Source organism: Anopheles merus, chromosome 3R (genome assembly GCF_017562075.2).
Source record: "Anopheles merus strain MAF chromosome 3R, AmerM5.1, whole genome shotgun sequence".
Classification (NCBI taxonomy): domain Eukaryota; kingdom Metazoa; phylum Arthropoda; class Insecta; order Diptera; family Culicidae; genus Anopheles; species Anopheles merus.
In genome coordinates, this window is record NC_054084.1 from 30,962,541 (window position 1) to 30,983,998 (window position 21,458).

At 47.3% G+C, this 21,458-nt stretch overlaps 3 protein-coding genes across 3 annotated transcripts in view; 1 reads left to right on the forward strand and 2 right to left on the reverse strand.

Moving 5' to 3' along the window:
• Window positions 1-21,458, forward strand: part of LOC121597998 (bone morphogenetic protein receptor type-1B) — a 127,728-nt gene that overhangs the window by 36,261 nt on the left and 70,009 nt on the right. The window lies entirely within an intron of this gene.
• Window positions 1,921-2,466, reverse strand: LOC121598002 (turripeptide Gsg9.2-like). Its single transcript, XM_041924423.1, has one exon. It carries the CDS (start codon window positions 2,426-2,428, stop codon window positions 2,069-2,071), a length of 360 nt encoding a protein of 119 aa, XP_041780357.1. The 5' UTR covers window positions 2,429-2,466; the 3' UTR covers window positions 1,921-2,068.
• On the reverse strand, window positions 2,555-3,007 carry LOC121598003 (serine protease inhibitor Kazal-type 12-like). Its single transcript, XM_041924424.1, has one exon. It carries the CDS (start codon window positions 2,913-2,915, stop codon window positions 2,610-2,612), a length of 306 nt encoding a protein of 101 aa, XP_041780358.1. The 5' UTR covers window positions 2,916-3,007; the 3' UTR covers window positions 2,555-2,609.

The following is a 21,458-nucleotide window of genomic DNA, read 5'->3' on the forward strand; positions in this document are numbered from 1 at the left end:
AACCCCCATATAACACATCAATAGCAATTTCAATCCATTCTAGCCATCATCATTAGCCCGTTTCATTAGCCTCCCTAATTAATAGTAGGAACATGAATTTGGCCGTGCTTAATGCGATAAAATTGTTTCACAACAATGGGCTAGCAGCAATTTATGATGGGCTTACTCCTGTCGGGCTATCGCACTGTCGCTAATAGTAGTCGTAGGCACTAATGGCAACTATTTATCGAACCCCCCTTCCGGTTATCAATCGCGTGAGCTTATCTTTGCATCGATTGATGCCTCCAAATAGGATAAAAGTATGTTTTGTACCTTCTCTTCTCTCGACCGTGCCGAGCTGGATGACGTGTGGCAAATTAGAAGATTAAAATATTTCACACCTCTAACCGTCGATTCAGGCAACAAATTAATAAAGGTATATCCGTTACACCCTCCATAATAGGGGGTACGTCATAAATTTGTCTGTCTGGGCTTCACAAAAAGTGGGAACATATAATAATCTGTGTACGCGCCACATTAATATATGTAAAGTCTGGGCCACGAGAGCAGCAAAAGCAAAAAAAAAGAGTACAAATTTGACGATCACTTTGTTGATCACTTTGTTGATCAGTTGTTAGCCCCAGAAGGGGTGGTACGTCCGGGGACCACTTTCAAGGTTGGGTGATTGTGGTCAAAATATATATATATATATATTTTTTTTTTTGTGCTTTCCATGCTTCCATAAACTGTTGCGTTAAGTATGGTTAGGGAGGTAGCCAATCCATACAAAAAGCCCCCAAAATTCGTACAGACGGTTTGCCTCTCGTTAGTTTCTGGGGAGATGAGGTTTCAGTTTTTAACACGGTATAAGTAGATGATAACGATTCTAACACCCATATTTATGACGAGCTCCCCTGTATCGGGCCCGTTTATCGATCGCTGCCCCGGCTCAGCAATGCCAGCTAAACCAGAGCACACCCGAGTACGCTCCAAAGTGGCCCGTTTTGAGACGCCAATAGTGTGTTGTTCGGTAGGGTTATTTATAAAATGTAATATACATATCTTACCGAGCTAAAGACTCCCGACACGGCTGCCGGGACAAAAAAAAAACACATGCAGCTGCCTGGCTATTTGCTGGCTTCGCGATAAAGACTTTGGGAATGTATTTTTTCTCCCTCCAGTGGACATTTCATTGTGGTCAATTTGTCAACTCATTGTCATCGCGTTCGCCCGGATGTTGGTGGAGCATTTTTCCTTTTTTTATTTTATTTTAATTTTAGGCAACATGATTCGTGCGAGCTTTTGCGGCATGCAAATTTTGACTGTTTCGGAATGTCTTTGCTGTCCTTCGGAGGCGTTACCGGGGCGTTAATAGCATACCATCAGCAAGTATCGTCCACGCTGACGCGTGTGACACCTGACGAAAGCTTTCGAATCAATTGTTTGTCATTTTTCTTTTGCCGACAACCATTTTTTGAGGTTTTGGTTCTGCCGCCGCGAGCCACGAGCCGCCGAAGCTATAATCCGTAAGAAATGAGACGATTAGACGGCCCAGTCATTAGCCGACTTCCCAGGCTGTCTCTCGCAGGAAGGATCGCGACCGGGTCCCCGCTGATCAATCGAGCTAACGCCGCCGTCTATTTCGATAAACATGCGCTTAATTCAGATGTACAGAAAACGGTGAGGCACAGATAAAGGAAAAAAGGCAAAACAGCGAGAGAGAGAGAGAGAGAGAGAGAGAGAGAGAGAGAGAGAGAGAGAAGAAGAAGCTCCCCAAAAACAAAGCACATAATTACAAGGTATCATGATTGTTGTTGGGTTTTTTTCGAGGGAGGACTTTGCCGGGGGTTGTAGCGTTTAACGGAAGCAGAGCTAAAGTGAATCTAATGATAGAGGCAGCAAAAGAGGCAACTGGCAAGCGATTGAGTGATAAACGCACGTCCTAAAAATTACAATCCCAACACGCGAGCTTCATTGGGGGCAAGTATACAAGTATATTTACACGCGTTTACACCGGAGCGATGGCTTCTTGCACTTGCAGCTTGTCTAAATTCTCAACACCTAAACACACCAGTCACACACACACCTGCTAATCTAGGTTTGCATACTTTTCCCAGTGAAAATCCGTATCGTTTAGCTGATCCGCGTGGGGATCACTAACCCAAGGTTTGTACGCCGAGTCGCGCGCCTTTTGTTCGTCCGGTGTCGATCCACATTCCCACCGGTGTGCCATCTCGAGCGTGCTGTTCACCCGGATGCGCATACAGCGCAGGATGCAGTAGTTATGGTAGGTCCGGTTGTTATTGCCACACACCGGCCTGTAGTGCATGGTGCAGCAGCAAAGTTCCGACGGAAAGTAGCCAACTTCACAGGCGGGTACAAGCGTACAGACGACCAGAAGGACGCAGATTCCGGTGGCAGCAGCAGCAGCAGCACGGCCTGCACACATTTTCGCTCCCCAAAACTAGTGCGCACCTGGTCGAACTGTTTCTTTTTTATAGCCCGCGCAATACGCAAACGGTGCGCTGGAATGTGGACCGAGCGAAATTATAATCAAATCAAATCTTCTCAAGCGTCCTGGTAATCATTTATTTCGATCCATTGTGTGTTGGTTGTGCGCACTATTGTGCTCAAACCAATATGTCACGTACGTCCGGTTCGTCGCAGCGCGCCTGCGCTTTCACCGACAGCGTGGCGTTAAGCTGTTTGGCGCACTTGAACGCGCAGTGGTTGTTGTAGGTTTGGCCATTGCTGGCACAGAGCGGTTTGTAGGTGCGGGGACACGCGCAGGGCGTTGCTGACAGGTTCCACCGCGGGGTGGACGGTCGTTTCGGCGAAAAGCTAAATCTGCGCGTTGCCGCTTCATTCTGGTCGCTGGCTGCGGCCATCAGGCAAAGCAGAACCATCACCACCGGGACAATCGTGACCAGCTTCATGCTGATTAAAATGGTTGTTTCTTCGCAATTTAGCAATATAACTCTCGGTAGACGCAGGAGTGATCTCCCCTGCACCTCTGGTTTTAGGCTGAGCAGCACACCGGGGCGCGTTTTTATACCACGCCAAGCCCCATGATTTTGCACGTAATTTATTTACACGGTTTTATTGTTTGGTGCTACATTAATAAATGTATTCCGCGTACACAATTTAAACACCAGTACCACCAGTGGGGCTGGATAATTTGCCGCTACACCAGGGCCACGAGAGTAATGTTTTTACTAAGAAATGATTGTAATTACGACTGATTTGTTTTGGTTGGCCCGGGGTTTTGTGCTATGCGCTAACTATGTGCGGCATCGTGTCACTGCTGACCCCGCCGTGTGCCCGGCGACGTGTGTCCATTACAGTTAAGTACAGTGTTTGACACGGTCCACGGGTGCAGTGACGGGGCTGTGCAGGGGTCAGTGTTGTGCTTCAAATTATACGTTACAGCGTGCGAAAGAGAAAAGCGAGAAGGTTTGGCGATTCGGAACAGATTTTTTCATTGATTATTTGTTAAAAGAAAGCATTTTCGCTTCGAGTGTGTCATACAGGCAGGTCAGATCGGAAGGCTACGCCTGAAGGGTTGTGCAATAAATCAAACCCGTAATCCTTGCACCAGTAGTGCAGCAATCAATATTAATTATGTACTTGCGTACCGAAGTTGCATACGGATGTGCGGAGTAAGTAAAACAAACCAGAAGTTGTAATGTGAGTACGCTCCCCTGGTGTACTGTTGCACTCACGACGACTGTGGCTGCTGCGTGAGGGTGCAATATTGCGCGTAAAAAGACACATACACATCTTCCCGCGACAGATCCGGATGCGAATCCCTTTCCTGCCGCTGTTAAGAAACTAATCCACAACCCACGCACCCGCTTCCTCCAGCGACAGTGGGGCAGGAAAACGTCGATCAAAATGCTAATTAACGTCACCCGATCCTCGGAGGAGCGCAGAGAGCTGTGCGCGCAAACAAGCAGATGACACGCGTCTCACGTGATTCCTTGACAGGCCGCCAGCCCTTTGGACCGACTCACTTTACCCCGGTTTGTGGTGTGAAAACATTGGTTTTCCCGCTTTAAATCTCTCGCACTGCACTTGCCTGCTGCTCTAACGACGATCGGCGTGATTTAAAATTAACCACACTCTCTCTCTCGTGGGCAGCAGTGTTGTGGGGAAGCGTGCAATAATTCGCTTTAATGCATCCTGCAAGGCGGAAAAGACAAAGATATGATGCCCACTTTCATCGTACATAAGCTCTGCGGGATAGAGCGGGCTGAGCGACGTGACAGGGTTAATAATATTTTCTTTTAATTTAAGTGAATCTTCTGCACTGCGTTGGATAGCGGTGTTCGGCGGGAGATGTAATGATTAATCATGCTACAAATTATCGTTTAATGAGATTTCTATAAATAATCGGCACAAAGAAGACGCTCAGCTTCGCAACGGTTCGAAATAGGGGGAATAAATCTCTTTCCCGTTCCGCGTGCACTAAGTAAGTCATCGCGCACGTGAAAAGTTATTACGCGAAGCGCTGTGCTTGCGGTGATGGTGCGCTGGTTCCGATAGGATTTAATTGCCGATCGCTTATCTTCCTGTCGCCCTGGGAAGACTGCCACAGTGTTCGATGTAGTTGTTGTCTGCAGCGGTGTGTGCAATTCAACAAGATATTGATTAACGCCGGCCGGCCGAGATGAGGACGATCCGGAAGAGTAATAGAGTGGTGGAAGTGGTGGAACAATTAGGACGATGAGCGCGCCTGAGTGTTTGAAGATCGCATGCCCCGGGGTAACTAATTCCGAGCCTACAGCCGCTAGACAGCATCCCATTTCTCAGCCTCAGCTGCTTCAACGCCTCAGCTCCTTCAACAATCTCGCGTGGCGTCGCCTACGTTTAGTGCGCCCTCAGCCGGGAAAGAGCTTTTGCTTTCGCCGCTCGCTTTGCGCGACACACACACGCGATGATGATGAGATGATGATGATGCGCCTACGCAGAGTGTGCTGCCTGCATAACGAGCCGTACCATTTTATGGCTACATTGTGGTGCGCAAAAGGGGTTTTGCGGTGCGTGCGTACAAAACACACCGCGCGTGGGCTTCTCATTAAGGCTGATGCGAGCGGTACTTGCAAACTCTTGCCTTTTAACAGCGAGCGTCCCCCTTTTCTATTCCCTTTACCGACCTGGGGGCCGGAAGTGTGTTGCCACGAAATCACCGTGTTCACACTGTGGAGAACCACTAATCGCTTACGCCAACGGGCCCCCTGTCAAATGTGTCACCGCGCAAATGTGCTCTGATGCTCGTTAATGCCGTCAGGGAACTGTGCCATCCCCCGCTCGCCACCCTGTCATAATGCCTTAATAGCGATACTAATGAGTTTTACTTTACATTGGACTTTTTTTTCTTTCTTTACAGGTAAGAGCTTTCGGTGAATTAGACGCATGAGTGGACAAACTGGATGCTGATGGCGTACAAAATGGAAGTGTTTTGCGGGAGGCCAAAATGACGCCTAAATGACGGGAGCTGTAGTATCTGAGAATGGATACTGCCCCCCTCCCTCCTTGAGGACACATAATCTCTCTCAACAGGCAACTCCTACGGTTTGGCAACTTCAAACTGCAAAGCCATTTAACCATATGCCACTACTGGCTTCATTCAACGCCAATTTAGCACCAGCAGACCTACGGGCGAAGAAGTCATTCCGTGGCGATAGAGCCGTTAAAGCGGACTTTCCGCGGCACATCTCCCATTAAAAATCTGCTCCATCGGCCACCAATTTCGACACATCGCGTAAACGTGGGTGTTGAAGGCAGTCCGCTCTTGAGCGGTCTCCAGCATCCGACCCACGACGGCCGCAAGGCTCACGTGGGTCTAAGGGGGCATACCGACAAGCGGGTCAGATTTCAGCTAGCCGAAGAAAATCTTTCACAAAACGATACAGAGAACTGCAGAGAAATGAGCCTCATCAATGTGCAGTTATCGTAAATTTGTCGATTCCTATTCATTGAAACGACCTTCGTCCGCTCAGAGTCCATCCATCCAGGGAGCATCGGTTCGCGAAGGCAGACAAACTCCCTGTCTAAATCGATGCGGGAGAATTTCTCCTCGCCGCGTTTCGTTTCAGCAAAAAGGAATGTCAAACCGATCGGGCCCATTGACGCGGGCGGCTGCAGGGTCCATTTGCTATGCTAATCGGGCGGCCGCCAATGGCAACAACACCGTGGCGGAATGGACTCATCGTCGCCATTTGTCCGAGCGCCCATCGGCACACACGGGTGTCCATTTCGGGCAACGTTTGCATAAGTCACTACTCCAAAGCATCAGCCATAAAACGGTCCTAGCTTTGGATGGGAATTTTTATATTGCGTTTTTAACCGAGGGGGAAAGCTCGGAGTGTAGCTGTCTTTATGTTTTTTTTAAGCGAATCAAGCAGCAGCAACAGCCCGTCACTCAACACCTTCTCCTACGGTCGGTGGAGAGGGTCGATCGGAAGCGAGTGCACACGCCGGGGGAAGAAAAATCAATGAAATCTGTTACGGTAGACCGCCCTTTCGGTCATGAAACAGGCTTACCTCGTAAGGATTCACCACTTGGCTGTTTGCGCACGGAATTGCCGTACAAATGGCTCCGTCAAACGTCAATTGCCAGTTCGTGGAAGGTCCACGTTTTTACTTTGTAGCAGAATGCGCTTTTCGGAAGAAAATGGGACAGTGGGGTATGCGAGTGCTAAAAGGATTTGTTACCGCAGTGTCGTCCGAGGTTTACTGCGGAGTGCTTCGCACATTACCGCAATTGAGCAGCAAGAAGGGGGTGAAACGGTGGTCCACTTTTACCGAACCTGCCCAATAGGGAAATACACACGAGGTCAATAATCTAAAAGCGAGTGGAAAAGTTCGCTTTAAAAAGTGTAACATTTGGTATTTGCGCATAGTACGCAGCCGTTGCCATGTCAACTGTGCGTGTACATTGAATCACGTGTTTAATTAGTCGCTGTACATGGTCGACAACGCACGCAGCGGCGCCGAGCAGCGCTACATGGTCTAGTGAAAATGCCCCTAAATGTCACTGCATGCACCAATTATGAACCGTACCCTCGCTGGAAGGTCTCATCTTGGACGAGTTCTGACAAGATGTGGTGTACGATCACCCTCCGGCGAACGGACCGATATTGCCCCGATGCATGCAGACGGGAAATCTGGTTTTGCTCCCACAACGCTCCCCACAACCGGGGTGGTACTGCCCGTTAAGGTAACGAGAAGGAAGTGTTAAGTAATGGGACCTCCGAACCGTTTAGGCGCTTTTCGGGACCACCGCTTGCCGGTAGAGCATGACGTACCACTACCGTTACCACAGCCTCGTGACTGACCGACGGCACTTGGACGCGAGCGATGATTATACATATTTTCTTTATGTTTATGATGTATTAAAAACGACTAAATGTGAGCTAACACGCGGGATACACCCAGCATCCGCCGCACAGCCGCTACCAGTGAGATCGTCCGGCCCAAGACGCCCAACAACATCACGACGTAACGCGGGCAAGTAAACCGAAAAGAACCTCGACTGCTGCTTGCGTGCTTGAATGAACTGCACAACGAAACAGAGAAAACCCCATCCAGGAAACAGGTTTCGGTGGCCGTTTTTTGTAACAGTCGCACGGGGTGGTGGTGGTGTTGGTGGTTAAGAAAAAAGGGATGTTTCCGAAAACATATATTCGCACCGCGCCGCAAGGTGAACCCCATGTGGCGGCCGCGGCGGAATGAACTTCGAAAGGCGTCAACAAGGCGCCGCGTCTCCCTGACGCCAAGGTCCGCCGAATCTGGTCGATCTGGCGATGGCGCTACGGCATCGTGTGTGTGTGTGTGTATGTGGGTTAAAGAAGGCCACGATGAAGAGCAGAGTGGAGCACTTTTCAAAAGGATTCGGCGTGAGTTTTCGGTGCGCTCTTCTGCTCTCGACAGCAGCAACCCCTTTTTTGGCGTTGGAGTTGGATATCCCATGTGTGCGCGTAATGGTGCGTCAACAATGTTGTTGATCTCTAATCACATCGCGCGAGAAGGTTCTCCTACAATAATGAATGTTTCTCTTTTTTTGGTTATGTTTTGTAGGCAGTTTTTCCTCGCATCAGGTTCGTCGTCTGCTGGCCCTCTCGCACTGATGGACGAGATGATGTCGATCGTACTGCTAGAGCTATCCATCACTGTGTTGTAAGTGCGGTTTTCCTAATGAGGCCAGAATCTATTGTGCCACCGGAAAGGTTGTGGCCAATGAACTCGAGCCGGGCTTGAAATTGAAGTCACAATTGTTTCTTAAAAAATTGCACTCCACAAAACGCTGCTCGCAAAACCAATCGATCGTAGCTGATAATTGGGAGTCCGATCAAATCGATCGCGGATGCACAGAATAAAATATAATCGCTAATTGTACACGTAATACACTATGGTCCCGGTTTGCGTGTAATTACACCTCCCGATTTGAGATCGCCGATATCTTCCAACCGCGGTTTTTGCCGGCCATAAATTGCAACACTCATTGTTGGAGCGCAAAGGGGGTGGATGGATGGGATGGGTGAAAAAATATGACCGATAATTATGGTTCCGGCCCAATCCGGGCGCACACCAAAGGGCTTCTCGATCGACGAGTGAAAAAATAAAACTGGTGAAACATTTAACACGAAAAGGTGTTGCACCGAGCAGGAGAAGCTTTGCATTTGCGCATGAACACAGGCCGTTGGATTTCATTGGCCTGCGGAGGTTGCTCCTTTTATTTTTAAATTTGCTGCCTGCAACCCATAAACCATTGATCTTCCTTTTTTCCCGCCATCGATTAACAACAGCCCCTCGTTGGTGGACGACAAATATCACCCGCATTTGGTGGGACTGTACGCGAGGTCGCGTGTCATTTTGCTCGCCGCTCGGTTTTGCGCTCTTGCCCTGTGTTTGTGCTTCGGCAGCCGCCGGCCTGCGGTATCTTTATCGCGATAATTGATGATATGCGTGTCCCGCTTCGCTGGCGCACAAATTACCCACTAAAATGTAATGAATCCTTTTAATAATCGTTAAAAAAAATTGGATCGCAACCGAGCAGGGTGTGCGCTTTTAAAAATTATATTATTTATCGCATGCACAAATGCCGCGCGCACAGTAATAAAACTCACACAAACCCATTTAAAAGCTGGGGGCACCCGGTTTGTGAGGGCGGGATGGTGCTGGGAGCTTTTTAGCAATAAATAAATGCGTGTAACAGCTTGCCAAAGGGAACGACCAACATTCGAGCCAACATCAAAACCCATTAGGGGCAAAAAGGTTCAACCGTCAGCGCTCGGCTCTCGTCCTTTGATACGGTTGCGGCACACAAACAATTCGTCCCATCGAACGGTTTGGAAAACTGTTCCCCAATCCTGTTGCGTAAAGAAATGCTCACACCATCACACCACCCAGCGGCCTCTCTCGGAAGAGATCCATCATGCATCGAAACATCAACCGTATTGAATTTCCGATCCGGCTCCATGCGAGCACGCTGAACGCGGCGGGTTTTGCATTGCGCGCGTTTGCAGTCACTTTTCCACTCCACTTGACACACAAGCGAGGGAGGGTGAATCGTGCCCTCCGTGCCGCAAAAAAAAAAACATCCGTTCTATGGGGCACAAAGGACGGGGGGATGCGGAGTTCGCGGTTTTCCATTTGTCACTTAGCACTACATTTTTGCGTCCCTCAAGCACAGGGTTTTGTGTGTTTTTCTACAGTTAAAAGTGCCGCCCGTCCGAGGGATGGTTTTTGGTTTGTGTGGTCACGGTTGGGTGGTGTCATCATCGTCCTCCTCCTGTCCCTCATGCTTCCCCTAGTATTTGGGGGTGGTGGAGAATGCACTTGAAGGGATTGCCGCCGCCCGTCACACAGTTGTGTTGTGTGTGCGTCACTTTTGAAGCCTGAAACCACACACGTGTGTGTATACTGCTGCCATCGAATGGTGTTCGGGGTGGTTGTGAAGGTTGAGTGGTTTTATTCGGGACACGGTATTTTCGCACCGATGCACTTTTTCCTTCTATGGTTACGGATATTTTGTTTATTTTTGTTGTTGTAAATTTCGTTCCAGAATATTACACAACACTGAATATGTAAACTGATATGCAACCAAAATGATGTATGCGGGGAGAATTGGGGATTTGGTGTTGTCGCTTTAAATCTCGTCTGTGTAAACATATTTGTGTAAGAAGTAACGGGCATTACATTAACTTCTTATGGGTGTATTTATAAGTAGATACTGTTTAGGTTCTTGAATTACTGAGACAGATCCAGTGTGCACTTTTTTGTTGACTAGAGCCAAACATTGTAGCAAATTTAGATCCATGTACAATTTCCGTTTCTAGCTCTGAATCAAATCCAGAGCTGATACAGGTTTGACATTAGTTCCAGGACCGTCATGGCTTCAGAATCAGCTCCACAGCCGGTTTAGGTTCGGAATTAGATTCAGGAATAGTATGGGGGTACTGGATCAGTTACAGTTTCAGGACCGATTTTGTATCCGGGTCTACCTCAATGGCCGATATATGTTCGAGATCTGTCTCAAGACCGTTTTTGGTTCTAGATTGGTTCCAAGTCGAGAATCTCTCGTTGTTCAGAATTTATTGTTAGTATATTTCAATTTTGATTAGACCAATATCGATCTTATTATATCAATATTGATCAATGATCAGTTTCAGAATCAATTGATGTAAACAATGAGATCTATTGCCGGAATAGATTCAGAATGGACCAGTTACAAGTCATAAGATAAAGTCTCGGCGGCATTCGTTCCAGGACCGGTATGTTTCTATAAGCAGCTCCAACACTAGTATAGGAGTTGAGTTGAGGACGCAAAACCTTAAATTTGCGCTGCGAAGGCCCTGTAGAGGCAAGATAACTAAGATCAAAACTTTCTTCTAGTGATGGGCGTTTCGGAGCGCACCAACGGTTCCGTAGCCGGCTCCGGACTAACAGCTCTGCACTCACGGCTCTGTTCCAAGGGCTGCGGAGCGTAATAAAAAAACGAATATATATTCTCGCACGTGTGGAAGCTAACACACGATGTGATTGCAGTATTGACATGCATGACGTTGTGTAGCATTCGTTTGTCTCGTCTTTCTTAACAATATTCAAAACTAATCGATGGTTTTTTTTTATAAATTCTTTTAAACATGACCTATTCCGCTATTTACGGATTTCCTCGATTGAAACTTCATTGAAAAAGTTCTTTTGGTCCATTGTGTTAAAGCCGTCGGAGCGGAGCCGGCTTCGGAGCCGTTGGTGCGGAGCTGGCTCCGGAGCCGTCGGAGCCGGAGCTGGTTCCGGAGCCGGCGGAGCGGAGCCGGCTCCGGAGCCGTTGGTGCGAAGCCGGCTCCGGAGCCGGCTCCGAAATTGTCTGGAGCCGGTCGGAGCCGGCTCCGGCTTCGGAGCCGTTTTGCCCATCACTACTTTCTTCTATTTTCTGCTTTCGGGTTGGATCGAGAACATCAACACTGGTCGCTGTTGTCTCAAGCGAGCACGCTATAAATTGCACTGTCAAGCCCGACATTTTAAACGACATTACATTCCACTTTTATTATCCCCTCTCATCAAGCAAAGCTACACAGGTGTTTGAAGGAATTCCCTTGAAGGTCCAGTTCCTCCGTCTTACGATCGTGAGCATCGCAGTCGAAAATAGTAATATAAACAAGTAGACGATAAATGTATGACATCCACTCGACACGGTAGATTGTGGGTGTGTGTGTTTGGATTGTCACCGGTGGCTGCGTTTAGCTAGAGAAGAGCTGTACAAACAGGACCAGCAGCAACAGCAGCAGCAATAACAACCATCTAACAGCCACAGCGTCTCGATTGGTTTGTTTGTTTAATTCACAAACAGCACTGTAGAGTGTAGAGTGGCGGAAGGCAACGTTGGTCGTCGTACACCCGTGTGCCGATGCTGCCGCCGAGCGTGCTATTATTGCGCGTCTTGGGTGGTAGCGTTATATACCCCTACGCTCTCGTGACACCAGGGGAGGACAGCATTTGCCTGTGAATGGGTACGATTGTTTGTTTAAGATGGACGCGCTACTGCTTCCGGCGGGGCTGTCCGTCGAGAGGGTGGCTGAGTGCAAGACGTACATCAAGTTTATTTGACATCATAATTAAGCGTATCTAAGATGGTAGTATATTTTTCACCCCTTTCTGTTCACGAGAAGGTGAAAATTTGAACCCCCTTTTCACTCCTCTCCCAGTCCCTAATGGCTGTAGCAGTAGACGACGTCAATTGACACATTCGTATGGATTGGTGTTTTAGTGTTTTATGTTACGCGTTTTCTCTGCGCGTTGTTGTTTGTCAGCTTTATCACCCTGTTTGATGAAGTTTTGAAGAGGCTCCCCGTACGCTCGTGTATGCGTGTAATTGGTTGGAACAACGGACACGTTTACAGCACCCTCTGATAAGTTGCCTTTTCATAAAATTCGAACGCAAGAATACAAATGAGCTCGACTGGCAGCATATAATCGTTCCGTCGCTCATTTCACTGACCGTGGCTGTGCGTTTTCCTGCCAAAAAAAAAAACAACATCGGATTATGCTAATTTTATGCACAAATGTTGCGGGCGTGCGCGCACATACAGCGCGCGTTCCTCGTAGTGCTGTTTTGGCGAACATAAAAAATAAACTGTTGTTTACAGAGAGTAGAGATCGCGATCGCAGGGGGCTCGGCCGCGAATGGAAATGCCCATGAATTTGCGGGTGAAACTTTTCATACGGCGAATGGCACACCCTTGGTGGTCCCCGGCGTCCGATGATCTCGTTGCTTATCTTAATCCGTTGATCGCGCTGCCTTCCCCTACCGTGTCGGCTTACGGAGTGTCATCCGCTTCCGCCCAGGTCTTGGTTTGAAGCTTTACGGGGCTTTTGGGCTCTTGTCCTATCTCCATCATACCTCATAAATACCACCTCGTTTAGAAAAATATTGCCCATTTCCGGGTGAACCTAAGCGGGTTTGCCTCTTTCGAAGCCGAACCCTTTTTCCAAGGGAATTCTGTTTGGGGAACAGCTCCGTGTCCTCACGACCGCTAAACGCGATCGCGAACAGAATGATCCGTTTATGGTTTGGCACACTTTTTGAGCAACCTTTTGCGCGATGTATCTTGGTTTCGTTTTTTGGGGTTCGAATCGAACGCCGGAGCCCAAAGGTGTAACCTCCACCCGCGCGAGATATTTAAGTCTTGAAATGTTGTGGCGTGTGTTTTTTTTTTTGGGGTTTTCAAATCTCTCTCAATGGCTGCGGAGCGCGATCGCGTGATCCATAAAGGGGCAAACAAATGGTAATCTTTATTTACGCACGCTAGGGGGTTAGAAGCCGTCCACAGCCAAGCCGTCCAAGGTGCCTCGGGGGTGGCTTTGGAAGCATTTTTTTTGGTGTATCAGGCGCTCAAAATGGGCCGGAATTATGGATACTTGGATTGGTGATCTTTATTGATACGCACCGTGAATGGTGAGCTTCGTCTTTGTAGACGCTAGATTATGTGGCTTTTGGAAACGCTTCACGCTTGCGGTACTAATCCAGCCTCGCCAAGCGACTGATTATCGGACGATTATATCCTCGTAGAGACGCGAACGCGCGCGTCCAGCTGCTAAATCCCGGCAGCTTGGCTGGCGCGTGAAAACGTTTGACGGCGTGGTGCTGTGTTTTAATGGCGTTTCGTTAAATTTCTCTCCAATTTGCCTCCCGCAGCAACAGGGCGCTCTCGCGGGAAAGTCGTAAGATGAGCGATCCTTTTCCTATAACGCATAAGCAGCTGCCATTTTTTGCCGCTTAAAAATAAACGTTATATGCTGATGATCAAACGACATTTTGGCAGGCGCCATCCGGAATGTCTAAAAAGGGAAGCGAACGTTCAGCGCTTAGGAGCTACCTCTACTGCTCCATGGTGTGGTGAGACATTATTATCCTTCGGCCACGGCTGTGATGATCGCCACGGTTAATGTTTTGGTGACATGAATGACCCCGTGGTTTGGTGGAAAAATTATCATAATCTTTTGTCTTGTCTGAAGGGGGATTTCGTCTTTGATTATTATTATGGCGCTGATTCCCATAATAGGATTGAAGGTGGCGGTGATGATGGTGAAGTTGTAATGGCGTTAGGCGTTAAATCAAGCTGTGGGGATTTTGTGGTACAAACCGATCCGTGTGGTTAGATGGAGAGTCACATACATATTTTAGATCGTACCTAAAGGTCACCAAATAGTTTTGAAGGTGATCGCAGATAGCTTCGAAGACTTTGATAAAGCATCATTTTAATATTTATTTTTTAATTTAACTTTTCAACGTGGATCGTTCACCCGACAATGATCACCTCCTTCGCTAGTGATCGTGCGCTTATCTTCCACAACATTCCAACCGGTAAGAACACAGAGAAAACTCATTCAATTTCAAACTCCCCTTTTGCTCCATCGCACCGGCGAGAACCGCCAAACACTGTCCACCACCAACAACAACCTCCATTAGCATAATTTGAGAATGATCGGTCATTAGACAGCCCGCCAGTCCCAAAATGTCCCTCCACAAAAGCTCCCAAAAGGTGGTTGCGGCGTGCGAACGGACGCTCCCTCACGCCATCCAGTGCCGACAAAGAAAAATGAAATCCAATTAAACCAACACCCATTCTGAAAGACCTCCCGTGCGACACAATATTTCTTTTTATTACTCCACTTTGACCGCCGTTTGATGATGCCGGCAAGAAGCTGGCGCGTATCCTTGCTTCTTCAAACTATTCCTTTTTTCCTGGGACCCGGAACCACCTTTCACTGGGAAGTGGGAAACTGGAGAGAGAAAAAAAACATTGATTTGCATCAAACCCGATCGATGGTGAGCAGCAGCGTAGTTTCATGGGGTGTAGAGAACGTAATGTTCGTTATCTACCAACCATTGAGAATGCATTACGTACGCGGACAGCCATCAAAGAACGGTTTCCCCTTTGGAAGTGGAAGAGGAAAGGGCAGAGATTCCTGGTTGCTCCAAGAATCTCGTTGACTCAAGTCGCGGCCGGGCCGCGAAGACTGTCGCGCACCCGTTTCAGATGTAATCAAATGCGTTGAAGGAAGAACCTAAAGATAACTCGTGGGTTTGATGAAGTTTTGATCATCTCACTCTGCGCAGAGGACGGCAGGGAAGAACCTACACCTTTAGAGAATTCATTCAAAAACCAACCGAGCCACAAGTCTCGGGCGCGCACATTTGGGGCCGGCGATGTCGGGCAGAGGGGTTAATTTATTGCACAAAAACGTTTAGATTAGATATGACACGGCTCGGACATTCGGTGTCGTGGGCAATCTGGGCACTCTACCAGCGCGTTTCTCGTAGAGTCGATCTCTTCCTTTTCCCCTCTGTTCCAAGTGATCGTTTGCCATTAATTTTCCCGCGTAATAGCCTTCAATTAGCCAAAATAGTGAGCAGTGATTTATGGGCAATTTATTCGCCCCGCCAGCGGACATTGAGTAAACCGAAGCAAACTTTTAGCGTTTAGCGTGTTTGGGACAGAGACGAATATGACGGCTTTTTGGTCGTTGAAGATTCGAAGACCGGCCTAGACTAGACTCTAGATGTTCTACGTTTGGTATGCAAATTTCTAAGCGTTATAACTCACGCGGGCGTATAGATTTCCACCGACACAGATGTTCGATATTCGATCGATGACAAGATCACGTGTGTGACTGAGTAGATAATCGCAATACAAGCAAACCAACATGTTCTTCTTCGCCGTATGCCAATGGTAGTAATGATCGTAACTCACGCCGGCATGGCTATTTCCTTTGCGCGACACGCGGCACAGAAGAATGTACTGAAGAGAAATTTATTGGAGAACATTGTCCTTTCCTAAAGTGTGGGCATTAAAGCACCTCAGAAATTGGCTAATGTTGGTGGGATGATATCAGAAATAATAACAAATCTATCGTTACAAGAAAAAGAACCTAGCAAAACGCACACGACCGATGGGGACTAATCCGTATTCTACGAAGATCGAAGCTCCGATCGAGATGAATCGATCGAACGTATCGTGATCGCAGAAGGCAGTGGAAAAGATGCTTGCCTCTACCGTATCATACGTGTATATGCTGATTATAAACATCGATTTTGCCCCGGTGCCATAAATATAGCAAAAACCACGAACATGGGATGAGCAAAATCGCGATGAATCAGTATGAACGGGGGCATCCCAGCGCGGTGGAGGATCCAACACGCGGGCGCACACCTTTGCGCGGCTCACACGCAAACACGCCGAGATGGTGTGAAAATGAGCGCTTAATTGCGAAAGATTTATCGATCGAGATGATTGGATTGCGTTCTGAGTGGGGGATTTATTTTTTTGCGTCTTTTTATGCGCATTTATCGGCGTGGCAAAATCGAAGAAACTCTATCCTGAGCGGTACCGAATATTTTACGCCATTTAAATTCTACCAGCTCTCCTATAGTTCCAGGGACAGAACATGACAAGCTAGCTACATTAAATGATTTCGAATGGTCAGTGTGGAGTTTAATCAGAGTTGAAGGAAATGGCCCCCTTCTGTGTCGATTGGTACGACAAGCGCTTTGTTTTACGACCGTTTTTAAACCCTATAATTTGGTACCCTTCGCGTTTATGCTTTATGCGCTTATTTGTGGACTGTTGATATGTGTTGTTTTGTGGTAGAAATGGTTATTTCCTTCTGCTTATTAATATGCGATTAACCTTTTAATGCGATGATCGTTCGTTACTACTTATTTCTCGATACATTTCAATTAAAAATTGGCTTTAAAATTTCCTTTTTTCTTTCAATAACATCCTTGAACGATATCAAAGATTGAAAAACAGTCCAATGTAATAATACAATCCTTGCCTTGTTTTAATGCATTATCCATTTTTAATGTGTCTCGATGTAGTCATTAAGCAACAGCACCGTACAGTGGCAAGCAATTTGTTATTCGTTCATTTAGCAAATGTGTACTTTTTAAACATTTTGCATAACGAATCACAACAGCCGAAGGTTTTACTTTATACAAAAAAAAAACACTCTCCGCGTACATAATGTATTCGCTGATATGGTAATGCTCATTTCCATAATTAGTCCATTGTAAAAGCGTATCGCGTAAGTGTCATTCGACCGATTTCTTATCCGATAACAACGCCGAAAGATACGCGCCAGCCTGGCTCCACCGGGCACCGCAAAGGTGGATGCTGTTTTGCTTCCCTCTTCAAACCTCTTATTTTGTCTGGTGCGACAACACCAACAACAACAACCAAACCAACTCCACCAACAAAAAAAGCGTGATTATCCTGCCACGAAAACGGTAGTCAGAGCGGGTACGGCTAAATATCACTTATGTTAATATTAATTGCCAGTTTCACCCCGAACCTGGCGAGGTGTGCCCCGCGGGCAATATTGAATGGCACGAACGCAACCGGCCCTCGGTTCTCTCTGGGCTCTGACTGACAGCCCCGGCGTGGCAGCGGAACGGAGAGCCGGCAATAACAGCAACAACAACAATAACAACAGTGCACAGGAGGAGATGCCAGCCCGACACGCCAGATGATTGGTTCTAATGTGATTTGTAGTCCTCACTCGATCGCAGAAGATCGTGGACAGCAGAACGGGCAGCAAGAACGGGCCAATAATTCTTTTAAATGCGAAACGCCTTGTGCTGCTGCTACAGAATCTGCCAGGCGTAAGAAGTAGATAAAAGAACGTAAAGGAAACCCCACCAAAGGGGGGGCCCAGAAAAAGATTATTATCTCGCCCAGCACCACGCCAACGGCAAACTTCGAGAAATGATGGTCATTCGTCAAAATGGGAGCGCACGGGAAAAGGAAGTCCGACAGTCGGGTGGATATCGCATACACACGCTTGCCAATGCTGCAGGAGCGTCCACGGGAGAACTCGACCACAGCTACCAGCCCCTCCTCAGGACACCCTCTCCTCAAGAAGGGATGAACGACGCGCGAATCTGTGACGCCTAGGCGGATATGGATACCACCTTCGTACCACCACCAGCAGCAGCAAAATCAGGAAGAGCTGTCAGTGTGAAGGGAACTATATCTGGAGGGTAGATGAGGCCACAAAGCAGCGGAAAGAATTGGGGTGCGGGGGGGGGGGGGGTAGAATGACGGTCCTGTGCTGACACTTGTGCCCACCAAAAAGAAGCTGGCGTGGAGTTGGAGCCTCGCCAGAAATGGTGAAGACGGCGCAAATCATTGTGCTGGAAGAGGGAAGGGTGTTGGAGGGCAATATGCTGGGTGCGGGGGTAAAGGTAGACTCTCGATTTATTTTCGACCGTTTGCATTTGCGAATCTGAAGCGCAGCATCTTGGCCAGTCGCCAGTTTGCTTTTGCCAGCTCCGTCCAGTTCGTTTGGAACGCTCGTCTTCATGCAGTTGCTTGAGAAAGTGGGAAAAGGAGCGAGAGAGGGAGACAGTAGGAAGATTGTTGTGTGTAGGTTTAGGGCTGGACATGAGGAAGGGAGTGAGAGGTGGGGTTCTTTTTTCGGGCCCTGATTCTTGGCGCAATCCCTTTTGGCCCCCGTTCGTTCGTGTTTGCTCCAAGGACTGAACCAGAAGAAGACGACGATGATGCTCCAAACGCTGCCAGGTGCCAGGTTGCCGAAGCAAGATGCGGGGGTTATCGGTGTGTGTGTGACGTAAAGTCCCTGCATAAGAAGAAGGCACCAGGCTGAAGGGAAGTGTAGGTCAGTGGGAAGGGAAGAAAATAAGCAAAAAAAGGCGCGTCAGTTTGACGCCTCTGCTGTATCCAAACAACATATCAACCGGCACCGCCATCGTCGTTACCTTCTCCCGTTCCCAGTGTCTCGTTTTGGGTTCCGTGTCCATTGGGTTTTGTGGAGCACTGTTCGACCCAAAAAAACTGTTTGCCGCACGAAAGAACATTCGATATCATCCTCTCCGCCACGTCCTCAATGTCGCGCGTGGTAGCTCGCCTTTGATACAGTGTTTTCTGCAGCAGGGCGCTGGAAAGGAAGGAAACAGTTTGGAGATCACAGATTATTGAGTACGCGTAGCGTAAACATACCCACATATCATAGGAAACAGGCAAACACACATAAAAACGCCGGTGTTTCGGAGTGTTATGCAATGGGTTTCACACAGCCGGTGTTGTCGGAAGAATCTAGAGGGATCTGGCATTGGAGTTCATTTTGTTGTTGCTGTTGTTCAATATTCATTCGATAAGGCATAACAATCTGGAGCTAGAGACATCAAAAGAATTTTTCTGCTTTGCGACTGCTTTCACTATCTCCTTTTTTGGGCGCGTGTGGGATATGTGAATGATAGTGGGGAGGAGTGTAGCATGTAATTCCCCAGCCACGTTTAAATCTACTTAAATAAATGCGTGTTGTAGTAATTCGAGGTGTTTGAGTATACTGTACTGTGAGATTATTATATTTCTGTGTTAATGGACTACTCTAGGGGCTAAGAGCGTGTGGTGTTCTTCTAAACACGGGACTTGTACCCACGACGGGCTGTGCATGAAGTTGTGAAGATGTGCGCTTGGCGATTGTACTGTAAGAGTCGTGCTGATTACCTTCATTAGTTCGTATACAGTATCATCCCGATTCCATTTTATTTCATTTTTACTTTAGCTACTTTTAGATTTGAAAATATTACTCAAACCATACCGAATTGCGTAGAGAAATATCTTAATAGTTACATATAATTCTTAACCAATAAAACATAATTAATATATGTATAATGGCTCATAAGAATAAAATTGTCAAAACATTAATAAGAATCGAGAAGATTGAACAAAATAGGTAGATTACAAGCTAACAAAATTATTAAAATAACCAAGAAAAATTAAGATAGTAAAACATAAATAATGGTAAAACTGTGGAAAGAGATAGGAAATGAATAAGCAAATAAATAAAGCGGTAAATATGTTTAAAAATTTATAAGATATCAACGTTTTAATAAACAGCTGTTGCATATTAAAATACCACCAATCGCCACAATCGGAGTGGCTGCGAGTGAGTCATCTCTACTCCGATGCAAATCTTGAATGAAATCGATCGTCCACCACAATCCCCAAAACCCACTTTCAACCTTCGAATGCCCACAACATCGGGACGAACGTGGTATTCATTTTCTTTTTCTGTGTTAATCGTAAAACGATAGTGGCGTACAGTGATCGTAAATAAAAGTTTTATACCTTCAATAACTCTGTTCGGACGTTCAAAGATCTAGGAATTTCGGACGGAGTGCCATCATCCTCTCCGCGCACTACAAGAACATCATCATCATCATCGAACGTATGGCGGCTAGCATGGAAACCGAAAGCAAGGATGCCGTCCGGCGTCATTCCGGTTCCCCCAGAGACGATCGATAACGGTATGATTTATGATCGCCAGCAACAGGACGACGCGTTGCGTACGTTGCGTTTGCTGTGTTGGTTTAAGAAACGATCAAGATCAAGTTGCTCGGGCAACACACATATGCGCCAAGTGGGAGGATATTCTTCGCGAACGTATGGTACCGATTTTATTTCATTGATCCATGCAAATCGTACGTATGTTTTCGTTTCGTGTACATATATTATCTTCCTCAGTTAAATAGCACATTTGCGCGTAGTCTTGCACGCGTTAGTTTGCCGTTGGTTTTAGCTCCAGAACCATGCTGGATGCTGCAAAACGCCCTTTAACACATCCTTAACTTAACTGCACAAAATCATTTTAGCAAGTATTTTCGTACATTGCAGCGTTCCTGCCCCAACAGATAGGATAGCGCAGAGACAGCAACAGTCGCCAAGCGGCCGAGTCCGAGCTCCATATCGGCTGTCTGTCATCTTGTGCACATTTCTGCTGTCGGCTGTCGCCCCGACTGCACAATGCACACTGGGCAGTGGGGGGTTTTCTGTAGAAAAGCAGATTCGTTACGATGGTCGCCGGGAATGGCGTTTCTCGGCGTTCTGAAACTGAGCCCCGTTGCGAAACGGTCAGATCAATCCGCGCGCTTCTCGCGTGCAGTGATTTTGTGCGTTTGAACGGAACGCCCGCTCTTCGGCACGGGGAATGTATTTTATCATTCATACGGAACTCAATTTAAAGGTTCGCGTGGCCACGCTGAGTGTTTGAGGCGAGGCAGAGGGAGGTATGAGTGTAAGCAAGCAAAGAAGAAACCTTGCATGCTGCGGGATCAAAATAGGATAAGCCACACGCGAAAAGCCTTCAGACGCAAGGGGTTGTAATCCAATATTGGCCCGCGACCCCAACAGTGGTGCATTCTTCGAAATCAGAAATATGGCCTTAATTTATGATGCAACCCAGTTCGCAGTTGGCACTCTTCTCGCGTTTCAATGGAAATCTCGATAACCGTTTTGAAGCGAGCAAAACATTTGCCCAAAACCATTTCATCAAACATTCTTCCCGAAAAAAAAAACACAAACTTTTGACCAATTTTTTTCCAATTGCTTGAGCAAGCAAGCACGTTGTTTCATTCACCTGCGTATTAACACGAAAGCCCTCGCTCG

Excerpts from the sequence above, each read along its gene's own strand:
- LOC121598002 (XM_041924423.1), bottom strand. The coding sequence starts at position 2,428 with ATGTGTGCAGGCCGTGCTGCTGCTGCTGCTGCCACCGGAATCTGCGTC.
- LOC121598003 (XM_041924424.1), bottom strand. The coding sequence starts at position 2,915 with ATGAAGCTGGTCACGATTGTCCCGGTGGTGATGGTTCTGCTTTGCCTG.